The sequence below is a fragment of the Emydura macquarii genome, unplaced genomic scaffold (genome assembly GCF_026122565.2).
Source record: "Emydura macquarii macquarii isolate MOO-44397 ecotype Brisbane River unplaced genomic scaffold, CSIRO-AGI_Emac_v2 contig_737, whole genome shotgun sequence".
NCBI classification, from domain to species: Eukaryota; Metazoa; Chordata; order Testudines; family Chelidae; genus Emydura; species Emydura macquarii.
This window is the reverse complement of record NW_027130874.1, coordinates 147,899-163,019: the sequence shown is the minus strand read 5'-3', so window position 1 is coordinate 163,019 and position 15,121 is coordinate 147,899. Positions and strand designations below refer to the sequence as shown.

Genomic DNA, 15,121 nt, shown 5'->3' with positions numbered 1-15,121 from the left:
GGCACGAGTGGCCAGGGCCTCCTTTGGCAGCTCCTCCAACGACAGCCGCTCCAGCCGCACAGCGCCCCTAGCACCACGCTGGGACACCAGAGTCAGGGCTGACTGCAAGGCCAGAGCGTCCCCCACTGCTGCTTTCACCCCCAGGCTTCCTTTGAGTGTCTCCCCTCCAAGTACTGACCAGACCCAGCCCATTAGAGACCAGCTGAGCTGACACGTGCCGGGCCTGGCTGCTGCTAACCAGACTGTGATTCTCTCCCTCTAGACTGAGAGGAACGGCTGCTTCTCCAGAGATGTGGGGACAGCTCCATTCAACCTGACTCGCTCTGGCTTCATGATATGTCTCCAGGCATCGCTAGTGGAGGAGGGAACAGGTGGGACCCAACACGTACTCCCGTGCACAGGCATCCACAGACACAGACTGATGCGTGCAGCCCCATGCACACACATGCACTATTGAACGCAAACCCAAACATGCATTTTTCATCCATGCGATGAGCCAAAATAGGGCGCGGGGTTTGCAGGCTGTTCTAGGGAGCAGGTGAAAGGGCAGGTGGAGGCAGGGTCTCTTTGATGCAGTTTTGTTTATTTACCAAGAAAGTGCCAAGTCCTGTTTCCCTGAACACAGGAGGAGCCAAACAACAGGAGACCAGGTCCTTGATGGCAGCCCCAAAGCTCAGAAATCCTCCCTCTAGGCTTCTGTCAGGGCCACAGGGCTTGTCCAGGCTGCGTCTGCAGTTTCCTTCCCTATCTGCGCACCCCCACCCCGCCCTTACCCCAAAATCGATTAGCCAACGAAGTCTCCACCCAGCTAGTTGTAATTCCTGGGCAGAGTCGCATGTGCCTTGTTAAAGGGGCTGAAATAAAGCAGCTGAAGTGTGTTTACGTCTGTCTTTGCCGTACCAGCCTCAGGGAGGTTTGACCCAGCCTGTAATATGCTGCTGAGCACCTGTATACACGGCCCAGGACAGTGATCCCCCGGAGGCAGAGGGGTCTCTGTTGCACATGTGATAATGTCATTTCTAGCCCAGCTGCTCTAGAGATGGGCCCAGGGGGCAGCGTTTGGGAGGTTTGGGCCTGGGGTCCACTTCGGCCCCTCACAGTGACCGAGCCCTTGTGTGAGCTCAGATCTGGACCCAGAGTTGAACTCCCCACAGCTGGGGCTGCTCACAACTGGGATTCTGGTGGGGCCCATCTTTCACATTAGCTGACATGATGACAAGCTTCTCATCTGCTTCGCTGCTCTGTTGGAGGCTGCTCCCGGCCAGGATCTGGCAGGGATTCCCCTGCCCCAGCTACAGCCGGGCACAGCCACCTTCCTCTGATGTGTGCGGTGTTGTGTTTGGATCTTTGGAAGTGACTTGCACTCAGAGAGAACCAGCAGCCAGGGACACAGAGAGATGTAAACACACACAGACAGGGCCTTATTCAGCTACTCTAAGAGCAGACAGAATGGCTGAGCTGTCCTACAATAGTCTAGCTGTGTTAGCTATGGCAAGGTGGCAGGACATAAAATGCACAACATGCGGCATCAGCTATTGTGAGAGACGGGACTCTGGGCCAATGATCTGATCTGGTACCACAGGAGGCAGGATGCCGGGTTCGATGGGCACTGGTCTGATCTGGGACCACGGGAGGTGGGACTCCAGCGCACATAATAAAACCACCCAGACCCAGGCAGGTAGACACTCTCCAGCTGGATGTGCCCCTCCCAGGAAGACACTCACTTGCTTCTGGATAGACCAGTCGCTGCAGCGGTTCCCTGGTCACGCAGTCGGCTTGGCTTCCCAGCCGGAGCTCATTGCTAAACTCTGGAGGTGGGGGCTGGGTGTGGGGATCCTTGTGAGATCTCACCCTGCTGTGTTGATGTGTCCCACTACAACTCCACTGTGTGTGTGTGTGGGGGAGGTGTTATTGTCTGGCATCTCCCATCACCTGTCGTGCGCAGAGAGGTCTCTTAGAACTGAATTAACATCACAACCCGTCAGGGCGCGGCTCAGCAGTTCCAATCTGTGCCATGTTGGCTCAGGCCTGTCACAGCACAGCAATGTATATCACACAGGGACTGCGCTGTGAGCCATGGTCCCTCCTGGGATGCAGGGCAATGGACAGAGTGTCTCGTTGTACTCAGTGACGTCTCCTGGTGCAGGACAGCGCGAGGTTGCCCAGCCCAGGAGCTGCGTGGCCATGAGCCACCCTCGGTGATTATCATTATCACTTTTAATGCCAGGTGGCTTTATACTGACATGAAAATGAACTGATTGTGGGCCCCGCGACCTACTCTCAGAGGAACCTTCCCACAACGGCTAAACACCCTCCCGCAGGTGGCGTCTGGGTTTGGATTGAGCTGGCACAGACTGAAGAGAAGGGCCAGCCAGTGTCGCTGGGTCCTGAGTCACTGCAAGTGCTAATCGCTGAGCAATGAACCTAGATAACTTCACCTTTAATCCATAAGAACCTGATCTCCAGAGCAGCCGCCTCCCATTTGTCTGAAAGTTTTAACCGTGGGGTGGCTAAAACCTGACCCAACATGTGCTGACCTCAGGGATGGCGAAGTAGCTGGAGGAGAGCGGGTCCAGAACGGCAACGGGTCCCTCGGCCCTGCTGAAAACAGCCTTTCTGGGGGCACGCCCCTGTGCTGAGGGGCCTGTGAGCGGGGCCGGCTCTGGGGCCATTCAGTAAAGAGCCCTCTGCTGGGAAAAGGGCCACAGAGCCAGGAGACCCTGCCAGCCAATGTCACGGGGCTGGTTTGGGATTGAGCCCCAGGGAAAGGTGAATCTAAATTTTCTAGTTTCCAGATTCTCCAGGAAAATCCTTCTCTGGCCCCAGTTTAACCTTCCAAATCCTCCCCGGAATTGCGCCCTCCAGTCCCACACTAAAGGGGTGAGAAACGGCTGGGCGGCTTGCTGTGGAGGGAAATCAGCACTGGGATGCAGGCCGCAGCCTGAACTCGGGTTATTCCCGACACCTTCCTCCTATCATCCCTCCCTCTCTGCTAGGCGTGGAGCTCCACGGGACCAAGAGTTGCACCATCGTGTCTGAAATCCTTACTGTGACCTTTGAGGAAGCTGATGCTATCTACAAGACTGGGATCCCCTACACTGGCAAGGTAATGAGATTACCAGCAACCCTCAGTGCTCACCCCAGCAACCACGGCTATTCCAGTCCTGCCCCCATAACCATCCCAGCTGCCCTGGTGGCCCCCAATCCTGCCCCCAGCACACTCAGCTATTCCAGTCCTGTGCCTGCCCCATCCCAGCTTTGCCTACACCACTCAATCCTGACCTCCAGGACCCCGGCTGTTCCAGGCCTGCCCTCTCCAAGGAGGCTGCACCCCAGAGTTGTGCGTCTCCCCCTTTCTCTCTCGACTCAGATGCTCCTGAAGGCGGCAGACGGCTCTGGGCTGAAGAATGAGATGCTGAAGCTCTTTGTTTCCTATGGAGACGTGCAGAAGAACCAGACCTTCCTGACAGACGAGTCTGGCAGAGCCTCCTTCGAGCTGGACACCTCCGGCTGGACCGAGAAGGTCACTCTGATGGTAGGGACGGGATCCGAGGCCCAGAGGGGACCCTGCTCTCCTGCCTCTATTCTTGTTTCTGTGATTTATGATGTTTATTTCGGTAGTGCCTAAGGAGAAGCCAGAATCATGGCCCCATTGTGCTAGGCGCTGTACGCACAAACCGTCCCTGCCCCGAAGAGCCTTCAGGCTGAATAGCAGGACGGACGCCGGGTGGGGAAGGGGCAGAACCCCCAGCACAGCCACCAGTGGGTGTCACAAACGGCATCTCAGTGCCCCACTTGTCTTCTCCTTAATGTTTGTGGTGGGGTTAGGCTAGGACGGTCGCCCCCTGCGCGCTGCCCTGGCACCTTCGCCCTGTGTATGAGGCATTGGCGCTGGGCCCAGCAGCTCAGGGGCTGCATTGCCGCTATGGCTGCCGCTTTCGAGCCCCTGGGGCTTTCCGTCGTCCCTCTGACGGACGCAGGGCGTGGGGCCTTGAGGGCGAGCTCAGTCAGCAGCATCAGAGCCCGCCCTGCCTGGCAGCTTTCCTGTCCTGTGCCGGGCGCCTGCCCCCGGCGATCCCCATCGCTCTCTGCGTCCCACAGGGGAAGTTCACGAAGGAGGATCCCAGCTCTGTGGATGAGAGAGTCTCTCCCAGCTACTGGGATGCCATTCATCACCTGGAGCCCTTCTACTCCAAGAGCCAGAGTTTCCTGAAGATCCGCTCGCTGGGAGGGGAGCTGCCCTGCGACCGGGCCCAGCAGCTGCAGGTGGATTACGTCTTTGCTAGAGAGTCGCTGGGGAACGGGTCCGAGAGCCTGGATTTCATCTTCCTGGTGAGCCCCATCCTGGGAGACTAAAGTGTGTGTGTGTGTGTGTGTGTGTGTGTGTGTGTGTGTGTGTGTGTGTGTGTGTGTGTGTGTGTGTGTGTGTGTGTGTGTGTGTGTGTGTGTGTGTGACAGCGCGAGGTGTGCAATCCATCTTGTGAGCCATGACAGACCAGCAGGGAACAGAAAGTCCCTGTGACTGACGAGGGCTGGGCTAGATCAGGATGGGGCATCTCCCCTTTCCCCACGAGGAGGTTCTGGTTCCAGTCTGGCTCCAAAGCTGGGGCTGGCTACCCCGGGGGGCTGGGCACCGGGATACGGGACTTTCTCCTCCAAGAGGCGCTGGGTCCACTCCAGCCCCAGGCTGCTGGTGTCTGAATGTCCTCCCCCCGCCCACCCCACCTCTGCGGGCTCAGCGCATGGGGGGAGAGGCTGCACCCTGCCCTGAATCCTGCGTGGCCAGCCCCACGTAAGCTCCGTGACTCCATCTCCTCCTCCGCAGGTCGTGGCCAAGGGAGCCATCGCCAGGACCCTCCAGAAGGGGCTGGACCTCAGAGCGGGGGCTGGTAGGTGGTGGGGGAGGGTCTGCGCAGGGGTGACGGGGGATTGAGCCCCTGGGCAGGGGCTTGGCTGGGGGAGGGGCTCTGCCGGCTGGGCCTGACGTCCCCTGTGTGTTTCCCACGCTCCCTAGGGCTGAAGGGCTCCTTCTCTGTGGAGCTGCCCGTCGGCGCCGACCTGGCGCCCTCTGCCAAGGTGCTGGGTTACACGGTGCTGCCCGAGGGAGAGATGGCTGCCGACAGCGCCCTGCTGCGCGTGGCCAAGTGCCTCCCAAACAAGGTGAGCCGGGCTCGGGGCAGAGGAGACTCTGGGGGGGAATCGTACCCTGCTCCTCAGCTGGAGCCCTGACTAGGGGCATGGCTGGTGCCCTCGGCCCCTCCCTTCCCCGGCCTTACAGCAGCACCAGGGTTGTTGCTGCCCCATCTCCCCCCACCATGCACGCTGCCCGGCGTGTCTAGAAACAACTGCAGCCCCATGAGCCGCCCACAGGGGCACTGAATGAGCCTGGGCTGCCTCAACACCCCCCTTCAGCCCCCAGCCCCGACTCCCAAAGCACCAGCCCTTCTGCCAGCGGGGCCTGGGCCAGAGCGACCTGGGTGCCCACAGCTGGGCCCCTGCCCCTGCCCTGCCCTGGACTGTCTCCTCCTCCCCTGGGGTCTCCCCCCACGTGACGCCCTTTGCCCCCGCAGGTGAAGCTGGCCTTCTCGCAGGACCGGGCCCTGCCGGGCTCAGAGCTGCAGCTGCGGGTGCAGGCTGCCCCCGGGTCCCTGTGCGCCGTCCGCGCCGTGGATCAGAGTGTGCTGCTCATGAAGCCCGAGGCCGAGCTTAGCGTGGACACGGTGAGTCCAGAGCAACTCGGCCACTCGCCCGGCCCCTCGACAAGTCCTCCCCCCATCGCAGGCAGGGGTGACGCGGGGCCGCTGGGGGACGGGCCCTCCAGGCCGCCTCTCCCCGATCTCAGGGCTGCTCCCATGGCACTTGACACCCCGAGTTCTGTGTGGTCCCTGCTTGCCTTGCCTGTTCTCCCATCAGCCCTTGCAGTGCCCCCCTCCCGGCACCCCCACCCGGCTCTGGCTGGGAACAGGGAGCTCAGAGCTGAGGCAGTGGCCGGGAAGCGGAGCTCGCTCTCCAGGGCAGAGCTGGTCCCGGGGCAGGGGCAGGAGAATTTCCTGCTCCCCAGGTACAGCATGGACAGCTGGCCAGGTGCATTGTGGGAGGCTCCAGCTTCCCCCGGGACCCAGGATTGGCCCTGCCTGGGTGGTGAGAAGGAATCGCACTCGGCCTGGCGCTGGCGCTACCGTCAGGGGCTCCCAGGCTCTGCACACGGCCAGTGAAGCCTCCTAAGCCCTGTGGGGCAGCAGGGACAGGACTCAGTGGGCCAGAGGTGATCCACACGTCCCTGTGTGCTGCCGCCCTAGGGCAGCTCCTGACGGGGATCCCCCGTGATCCAGACAGAGTGGGGGAGGGGGTGCTAAGAGCCCCACAGAGAGAGGGGGCACCTGCCCTTCCCCCCACAGGTTCTCCTAGTGCGTTGGGATCCGCGGGTCCCTCTCTCAGGGCTGGGTGTGGGGAAGGTGCAGGGAGAGGCCCCTGCGGGGGGTGGGGGCTGGGCAGGTGGGGGGGGTGTCCAGGCTGGGGATGAGGCGGGGGCGATCGGGGCGGGTTGGGGGGTGATGCGTGAGTGAGGGGAGGGGCAGCGGTTGGCCCTGGGGTAGCTCGTGTCTCTGTTTCGTGGCTGACGTTGGCTGTTGTTACCTTTAGGTCTATGACGTCCTCCCCCATTTTCTGCAAGGAGACTATCCCGCCGCGGCTCGAGACCCTGATTCACCTCATTGTTCACATGTCCATAGGCAGCCAGGAGCTGCAGGTCATGCAGGTCAGAGAGCTCCATATCTTACCCTCCATAATTCCCCGATGTACTATGGCCTGAGACCAAGAAGGTGGACTAGCAGCTGGACTCCACATCTGCGTGACCCCTTCAGCCTGTTTAAGGTAGGTTAAGCCTGGCCGTATCTCACGCTGCTTTCTAGCCTGCAAGGACTAAAATGGCTCCAATGCACCCAGGGCTGCTGGCACCCAGGGGCGATGTCCCAGCCTAACGCTCTGGCCGGCTCTAATGGTCCCCAGGGATGCTCCTAGCAAACTCAGACCTGGGATACACCTCACCAGCCACCTCCAGACACGGCCTGGGCCCTGGGACAGCTCCCCTGGCATATCCGGAGAGCAGGGGTGCTCTGCCCCGCCCACTCCTGGGCACTGGGATGTTACATCTCCAGTTACGGGTGCCTGGCACTTCCCGTTACAGGTTACAAGTTTTCAGTTCTTGTCACTTTCTCAGACAGAAACGGTTGGGTCTGAAATGTCCCGAGCCAGGCGTCTGCCTCAGGCTGAACTTTCTGAGACGTTTCAGCTAAAGCAGCTCAGCAGTTGCTCAGCCGGGGAGGAGGGGAAAACACTCGTTTGACCACGATAAAATAAACTGACTGAGAAGCTCCCTGCCTCGGAGCAGAGACTAGACCCTTGGCCAGGAGGTCGCCGGGGGTCAGGGAGGTGCCCTTTGCCTTCCCCGTGAAATTCAGCCCCCTTTGGCTGACTGGGAAGCCCTGGAAGTGGCCGAGCCCACAGGCAGCAGGGCTTGGAGTTGGCTGCGTTATTCTCCAAGGAATCCCTCTGCACTGAGCAGGCTCCATCCCCGGCCAGGTGCCGACCGGCCTGCGCGCACCTTCCCCCTGAGCGACTGAGCCTGCTCCAGTCCGGGGCTGCAGGACCTGAGCTGGTTTTCCTGAAATTGCTGCTCCCAGCCAGCGGGAGCTACGGCGCCTCTGGGTGTGGAAACGGAGCCCCCGGAGACGGTGCCTCCAGCGCATCCACTGCACCCCTGCCCCTACCAGGCAGCCTGGAGGAGGAGGAGGAGGTGGAAGGGAACTGAGTGAAATGTGCACAGGGGGCAAGGAGAGGGAGAGGGGATGGGGAGGGGCAACTTGGGGGATGGGAGCAGGGGTTCAGGGACTGAAGCTAAGAGGAGTTGGGAGCCCACGTCCCCTTTTGCAGATCTCGCCCTGCGTCTGCAGTGAACAGACCCGCCAGCATCAGGAGCTGGAGTCACATCCTCGAGAGCCACTGGCATCCTGCCCCGCCAGGGGAGGGATGGACGACCCTCTTCCAAAGCCCTGGGAGCCAGCAGACCAGGGCTCTTGGCCCAGCTGGGGGCTGCTCTGAGTGACGGCAGCCTCCCCAGGGCTTGGGATCCTGGTCAGGCGGCAACCATGCAATGGCCCATGGCTCGGCCTGTCCTGCCAGGAGGCTGCGTATGGCCGGGCAGCACCGGAGTAAGACGGCCCCTGCCCCCAAGAGCTCCCAGTCTGAGCAGGCAAAGGGAGGGGGCGGAACAGGGGAGATGGGACCGGCCCAGGGTCACCCAGCAGGTCGGTGCTGAGGGAGGAACAGAACCCAGGTGTCCTGACTCCAGCCCAGTGTCCCAGCCTCCGGCCCACAGGGCCCGTCATGGGGCAGAGCGAGGAGCAATGGGATCCAGCCACGGGGAAATGTCACGGGATAACTTCCCGACCGGGAGATGTGAGGGGCTGGAATCGTCTCTGGAGGAGGTCCCATGCTTGGGACTTTTAACGCTAAAGCCAAAACCCTGGGAAGAAGTGGTGTAAGGGACAGTCCTGGCCCAGCCCAGCGGGACGAGAGGGTGGAGAGAGGAGACGATGGGTCTTTCCCATCTCTGACCTCTGTGACCCTGTACCTCAGTTTCCCCATATATAAAATACTGACCATTCCCCTTTGCTAAGCCAGTTGTAGGGTGCTGGGCACGGCCCTTGTCTCAGTGAATTCTGCTCCTGTATCGCTCTGTTGCTGTGTGAGCATTTAGCATTTCAATGGACACTGACAAAGGGCATCGCGCCGCCTCCAGTGCTTCTCCTGCTCCTGATGCTTTTTCCTCCGTCGTCCTTCTCTCCCAGGATGCGGCTTTGAAAATTCTCACCAATGCCAACACCAGGAAGCTCTGTGAATATGGAGACTCATTTTTTTCTAATGGTATGAGAGATGCGGCTGGCGCGCCGGGCCCTGCATTCACCTCACCATGGCAGTGGGGCCAGGAGCTTCCATCCCCTTGATTAGCAATTCCAAACGCCCTCTCAGAGGAGACGGCCCCAGGGGCTCGTGGGCCAGGCTTGGGACCTGGGTTCAGATCCTGGCTCTGACTCTGCCCTGGGCAGTTCCATTGTTCTCAGTGGGGCAGGGATGGGGGGTTTGGCCGTTGTTCTCAGCGGGAGCTGGGCAGACGTGATCATCTGACCCTTCCCGTTCAGCTCTGCTCCTCCCCTTCCACTGGCGGCTCCAAGCCTGGGCCTGCACCTGCCTGTCGGGGAAATGGAGCCCAGCCTCCTGCGGGCACCACCCCGATGCCCATTCTAATCACACTGCGCCACGTGGGGGTGATCGTGGCATCGCCAGACTCCCTGCCTGTCTCTCGGCGACTCCAGCCCAGACACACTCGCTTCACTCGGACAATGACGGCGTTTCTAACGCCAGCCCCACGCGCTGCCCTGGGATGTGAGTCAGGCTGGCTGGTCATGGAGGCGATCACATGGGCCCTGCGATGCCCCTCGATGCAGTAGAAATGCCCTGAGCCGCGCTAGGCTCCATTTGCCAGCTGCTGAGTGTGGCTAATGATTCTACCTGCCTGGCCAGCGTCTGTGTGTGACGGGCTCTGGGAGTGCAGCGTAGGATTGACGCTGCTCAGGGGCAACGCTGGGACTGAGCGCAGGTGTCCCTGGCTCCCACCCACATGCTGAGCCCACTGGTGTGTGCTGCCCGTAGGGCACCCCCAGCCAGACCCCCCCAAACCCCAGCCCTGCCACTGGCTGCTCCCCGCTCAGGTCACGCACGGGCACGGGTCAGTTCTCAGAGCTCCAAATTCCCACGTCCATTTCCTGAAATGTGAAATGAAACAATCTAGACGGTTGCAAACACACGTGCGTCCTTGCTTCGATGTGCCCCAATGTGAGCTTCCCTCAACCCCCTTTGTATCTTTATCACTCATGATCCTTGATAACGTTCCTATAGGCGTTGGAGCTGCAGGAGGGGTCACACTCAGCAATGTCCTGCCAGTGCCAGAACCCAGCATCCTGGAGGAGCCAGCCCCATGTGCGTACTTCCCAGAGACCTGGCTGTGGGACCTGGTCCCCGTGGGGTGAGTGAGGAGCTGTCACAAACCTTCCCTACGGAGCGGACTCCAGGCCAGACCCGCTGAGGCAGCGGCTGCCAGCTGTGGCGCACTTGCTGGGCAGGGCTGGCTGCCCGCGTGGGGCTGGGTCCTGCACCCTGCTGCCAGCGGAGAGGAACCCAGCACAGCAGCAGGGAATAAAAAGCCCCTGGGCCGTGGGATTCATCTCTTTACAGATGTGACAAACCCGCAGAGGGGGGAGAGGGCTGGGAGGCCGGGGAGCCCCGTGACCCTGCGTATGGCCAGCAGAGCAGGGTTCTCCCCAGCCCCGCCCCAGCCATTCCCTGGATCCCGTCTGGGTCCCGACGCGCTGCCCTTCGTGGTGTTTTCAGTCCCACGCAGTGCCCGGGAGCTGCGGCGCTGAGAACGTGGGAGGGGTTTGAACCCAGCCCGGAGAGCCCAGGGCAGGGAAGGATCCTGCACTAGCTGGTGTGGGGCGGAGGAGGGGATGAGATGGGGGCACCGACAGCTCTTCCTCTGATGTCTGGGACTGGCCTGTTCTGCGCAAGCGGCCCCAGGGCCCCAGCCCAGAGGAGGGTCGGGCAGGGACGTCTCTGATGGCTGTGCTCATGGGCACTTCCCACGGGTTGGCCGTGTGTCTGACGCTCTGTTTGTGTCCGTCCCGCCCAGCGAGGGGGGCTCCATGGACGTCCCAGTCTCGCTGCCTGACACCATCACGGAGTGGAAAGCCGGGATGTTCTGCACGGCAGAGATGGGCTTTGGGCTCTCCCCCACGACCACCGTCACGGCCTTCAAACCCTTCTTTGTGGAGCTGGCGTTGCCGTACTCCGTGGTCCGGGGAGAGACCTTCACCCTAAAGGCCACCGTCTTCAACTACCTGCAGCAGTGCATCACGGTGAGCGGCGCCCGAGGCTGAGCTGCTCGAGCTGCTGGGGCCGGTGACCTGGGGCTGGGGGCTGGGCCGTGACGCAGGCCGACCAGTGGCCCCGGCAGTCCCTGGATGTGACCCGGACGCTCCACAGCAACCATGTGACCACTGGGCTCAGCACATCGCGGTGAGCGGGGCCTGAGCCCCAGAGGAGCACGTCTCGGCCTGGAGCTGGGACGTGTGAGCGCGTCCCCCACAGCCCTAAGGGGCTCTCGTGTTGGGTACCACAGGTGCGGGTGACGCTGGCGCAGTCTGCGCAGTTCCAGGTGCAGGCGGGCGAGGACGGCGCTTACACCAGCTGCCTCTGTGCAGACGAAGGGAAAACCTTCCAGTGGGAGGTGACGGCGAGCAGCCTGGGTAAGGGGCGCTGGGGCCGGTGCTGGAGGCGTGGGGGGAAGGGAAGGGCTGGTGGGGGAAGGACACCCCAGCAGGGAATCCCCTTACCCCGCACTTGTCATTTCACACAGTCACTGTTCCCTCCATCAACCCCCCCTCAGCCTTCTCTCTCTGTCCTCCCCTTTTCTCTCTCTCCTCCCCCTTCCCGTCCTGTATCCTACCCGGGGTCTCTCTGCCGCGGGGAGGGGTGCTGGGGCTGTCTAAGGGGGCGTCTCCCGCCTTGCTCCGCAGGGGAGGTGAACGTCACCGTCAGCACCGAGGCTCTGCGCACCGAGGAGCTGTGCGGCAACGAGCTGGCCGTGGTGCCGGCCCAGGGGCGAGTGGACACCGTGATAAAGCCCCTGCTGGTCCAGGTCAGTGTCTGGTCGGCACCATCTGGGCAGAGCGGAGGGAGATCGGGTGCCCGGGTCTCACCCCCGCTGGCTGGAGGCAGAGATGATGATTCTTGTGACCTGCCACAGAAAATAATCCCCCAGCCCCGCGCCGTCCGCGTCCCTGACCCCGAGCTGCACTGCCCCAACGCGCGGCCTCGCCACAGCGAGATGAGGGAGAAGGCGGGAGAGCTCTGGGGCAGACAGAGACGGGTGTTACCCCAGGGGGGCGGCCGGGAGTGACACAGGAGCGGTTCAAGGGGGAGGGGGAATTAGCAGAGGAAAGCTCCGCGGTGCAGAGGAGGAAGCCGCGAGATCTGCTGGGCTGAGAACAGTCTCCGCGGGGAAGGGGGAGCCCCATCACTGGGCGCTGAGAGCGGGATGTGCACGACCCCCTAGCACGGGCTGTAGGGGATGATCCTGCCCTGGCTGGGGGCTGGGGGCACTGGCTGACCTAGCAGACCCTGTCAGGCTGTGACGTGCACAGTCCATGCTTCTGATCTTCTGTCTGATGCTCCTTCCTGACAGCCGGGGGGGATCTTGGAGGAGAAGTCGCACAGCTCCCTGCTCTGCCAGGAAGGTAGGAGCCCAGCGCCTGTCCGGGGCTACGTGGGGGTCAGTAACGCGGGGAGACGCCTCAGCCGTATCTCGGCGCTGGCCGGCCCAGCTAGGGTCACCGGAGCCACCAGACAGTACTGGACCGGACCAGGGACCGTCCAGGCCAGTGTCCTGCCTGTGACAGGGCCAGGACCAGCTGCCCAGGGAAGGGGCGCCCCTCGTGGGCAGTCAGGGAACATCGGCCATAGACTGATGGCTCGAGCACGGCCGGCTCCTGCTCCCGACTCGCACGGGGACCTTGTTGTACCAGCTCCTCTTCCCTGCGGCCCCCCCCCCATGTGTATGATGCTCCCTGCAGAGCTCGTCACACCGGCTCTATGGGGCCTGGGGAGGGACCGAGTCCTGCAGCCAGGACCCTGCGCTGATACCCCCGGCCCTCGGTCACAAAGAGACGTCTGTGCCACGGCGGGGGAGCTTGGGATTGAGAGAGGGGCTGTGATGGGGCGAGGGAGCCCCAAAGGGTCAGGAACGGAGGGATCTGACTGGCTGGAGGCAGGGGCTGGTTCCCGACAGGCCTGGAACGTTGTGTCTTTGCCTTCGGGTTACACAGCCTCCGAAGAAATCTCCTTGCAGCTGCCTGCGAACGTCCTGGCAGGGTCCGAGCGGGCCCACGTGACTGTGCTGGGTAAGGAATTCCCCTGCCCCATCCCTGCCAGGGCGCGGACCCTTCGGCCAGCCCGTCTGGGCACAGCGCTCTGATCACAGAGGCCGGGGCATCGCGGATGGAAAGGACCAGTGAGGTCTAGTGGGTCCCTGGGGCCGGGGCAGGACTGGTCCCTGCAGTCTGTGCTCCAGGGCCTCGTGCTGCCCCAGCGAGGGGCCATAGACTCACGCGGTGATGTCATGTGCCAGGGCATTGGTGTCATGGCCTATTCATCACTGTGTATCCATGTAAACCCACCAGGCCTGGTCTGAACTGGGGGCGCTGGGCCCCCGAGTGCCTGGGCTCCAGGGACGTGGTGTTGGGGACGGGGCAGTTGCTGTGCAGCCTGGTCATTCTCTGCTCCCCCGACTCCCTTGGTGCCAGGAGACATGATGGGCATGGCTCTGCAGAACATAGACCGCCTGCTGGCCATGCCCTACGGCTGCGGAGAGCAGAACATGGTCCGGTTCGCTCCCAACATCTACATCCAGCAGTACCTGGAGAAGAGCGGGCAGCTGAGCCCGGAGATCAGAGACAAGGCCCAGGGATTCCTCCAGAGCGGTGAGTGTCCTCCCGCCCCACGGCCCCAGGGCATGGCCGGGGACCTGCGACCGCCCTGTCCATGCCACCTCTAGGGCACGGGTTCCAATGCAGCCCCAGAGGAGGGCGCTGGCTGGCTCTGGGGGTCAGGGAATGGGATCGTTTCCCTCTCATTTATGGGGCACCAGTTCCAGTTTTGGTCAACTGGAATGGTCTGCAGGATGGGGTGGATTGCACCCTCAGCACGTTTGCAAATGACATGAAGGTGAGGGGAGTGGTAGATACGCTGGATGGCAGGGACAGAATACAGAGCAACCTAGATAGACCGGAGGATTGGGCCGAATAAATCTAATGAGATTCAACAGGTACAAGTGCAGAGTCCTGCACTTAGGACAGAAGAATCCCATCCACAGCTACAGACTGGGAACCGATGAACTAGGCAGCAGTTCAGCAGAAAAGGACCTGGGGGTTGCAGTGGATAAGAAGCTGGATATGAGTCAGCAGTGTGCCCTGGTTGCCAAGAAGGCTAACAGCATATTGGGCTGCATTGGTAGGAGCATTGCCAGCAGATGGAGGGAAGTGATTATTCCCCTCTATTCGGCATTGATGAGGCCGCATTTGGAGTATTGTGTCCAGTTTTGGGCCCCCCACTACAGGAAGGATGTGGACAAGTTGGAGGGAGTGCAGCGGAGGGTAACATAGTGATTAGGGGGCTGGAGCACAAGACTTCTGAGGAGAGGCTGAGGGAACTAGGCTTGTTTAGTCTGCAGAAGAGAAGAATGAGGGAGGATTTGATAGCAGCCTTTAACTACATGAGGAAGGGTTCCAGGGAGGATGGAGCTAGGCTGTTCTCAGTGATGGCAGAACTTGGAGCAACGGTCTCAAGTTGCAGTGTGGGAGGTCTAGGTTGGCTATGAGGAAAAACATTTTCTCTATGCGGGTGGTGAAGCACTGGAATGGGTTACCTAGGGAGGAGGTGGAATCTCCATCCTTAGAGGTTTTTAAGGCCTGGCCTGATAAAGCCTGGCTGGGATGGTTTAGCTGGGGTTGGTCCTGCTTTGAGCAGGGGGTTAGACTAGATACCTCCTCGGGTCCCTTCCAACCCCCATCTTCTGTGATTCCAGCCCAGGCCCAGGTCATTGTTCCGACAGGTTAATGATCCCCCAGAGTCAATAATGAGTCCGTTAGATAATACAACATATTTTATTAAGGGATATGGGGTTACACAAATTAATATTTAGTTAAAAAGATTATTATATGAACCAAGCTGAGAAAAAGACAAAAAAGGGTTAATTTCTATATCTGACTACACCACTGGGAGGGGAAGGAGTCACAGCATATCTTTCCGTACGGAAACGTAGTCTCGGGCCGGCTTACACGATTCGCGCTCAGAGTACGGGAGCGGGAGAGGCGGGGCGGACCAGGTGATCAGGCTGGCAGACGCTCTCTCAATTTGGGCATGGGGCGTACCCCTTTTTATACTAGAGAATGCGACATAAGTTTAGTAGCTCTGGATTGGAGGAGGGATATACATTAGTACGTGCCAG

General features: G+C 61.1%; 1 protein-coding gene across 1 annotated transcript in view; it reads left to right on the top strand.

Moving 5' to 3' along the window:
- Window positions 1-15,121, top strand: part of LOC137149372 (alpha-2-macroglobulin-like protein 1) — a 37,838-nt gene that overhangs the window by 15,592 nt on the left and 7,125 nt on the right. Inside the window, exons 9-24 of the mRNA XM_067542872.1 lie at window positions 263-371; window positions 2,997-3,106; window positions 3,371-3,535; window positions 4,102-4,332; window positions 4,826-4,889; window positions 5,015-5,160; window positions 5,571-5,720; window positions 6,643-6,873; window positions 8,850-8,925; window positions 9,958-10,084; window positions 10,748-10,973; window positions 11,237-11,363; window positions 11,634-11,755; window positions 12,302-12,353; window positions 12,942-13,016; window positions 13,419-13,595. Of these exons, the coding sequence (XP_067398973.1) occupies window positions 263-371; window positions 2,997-3,106; window positions 3,371-3,535; window positions 4,102-4,332; window positions 4,826-4,889; window positions 5,015-5,160; window positions 5,571-5,720; window positions 6,643-6,873; window positions 8,850-8,925; window positions 9,958-10,084; window positions 10,748-10,973; window positions 11,237-11,363; window positions 11,634-11,755; window positions 12,302-12,353; window positions 12,942-13,016; window positions 13,419-13,595 (2,188 nt within the window). The remainder of the gene's footprint in view (window positions 1-262; window positions 372-2,996; window positions 3,107-3,370; window positions 3,536-4,101; window positions 4,333-4,825; window positions 4,890-5,014; window positions 5,161-5,570; window positions 5,721-6,642; window positions 6,874-8,849; window positions 8,926-9,957; window positions 10,085-10,747; window positions 10,974-11,236; window positions 11,364-11,633; window positions 11,756-12,301; window positions 12,354-12,941; window positions 13,017-13,418; window positions 13,596-15,121) is intronic.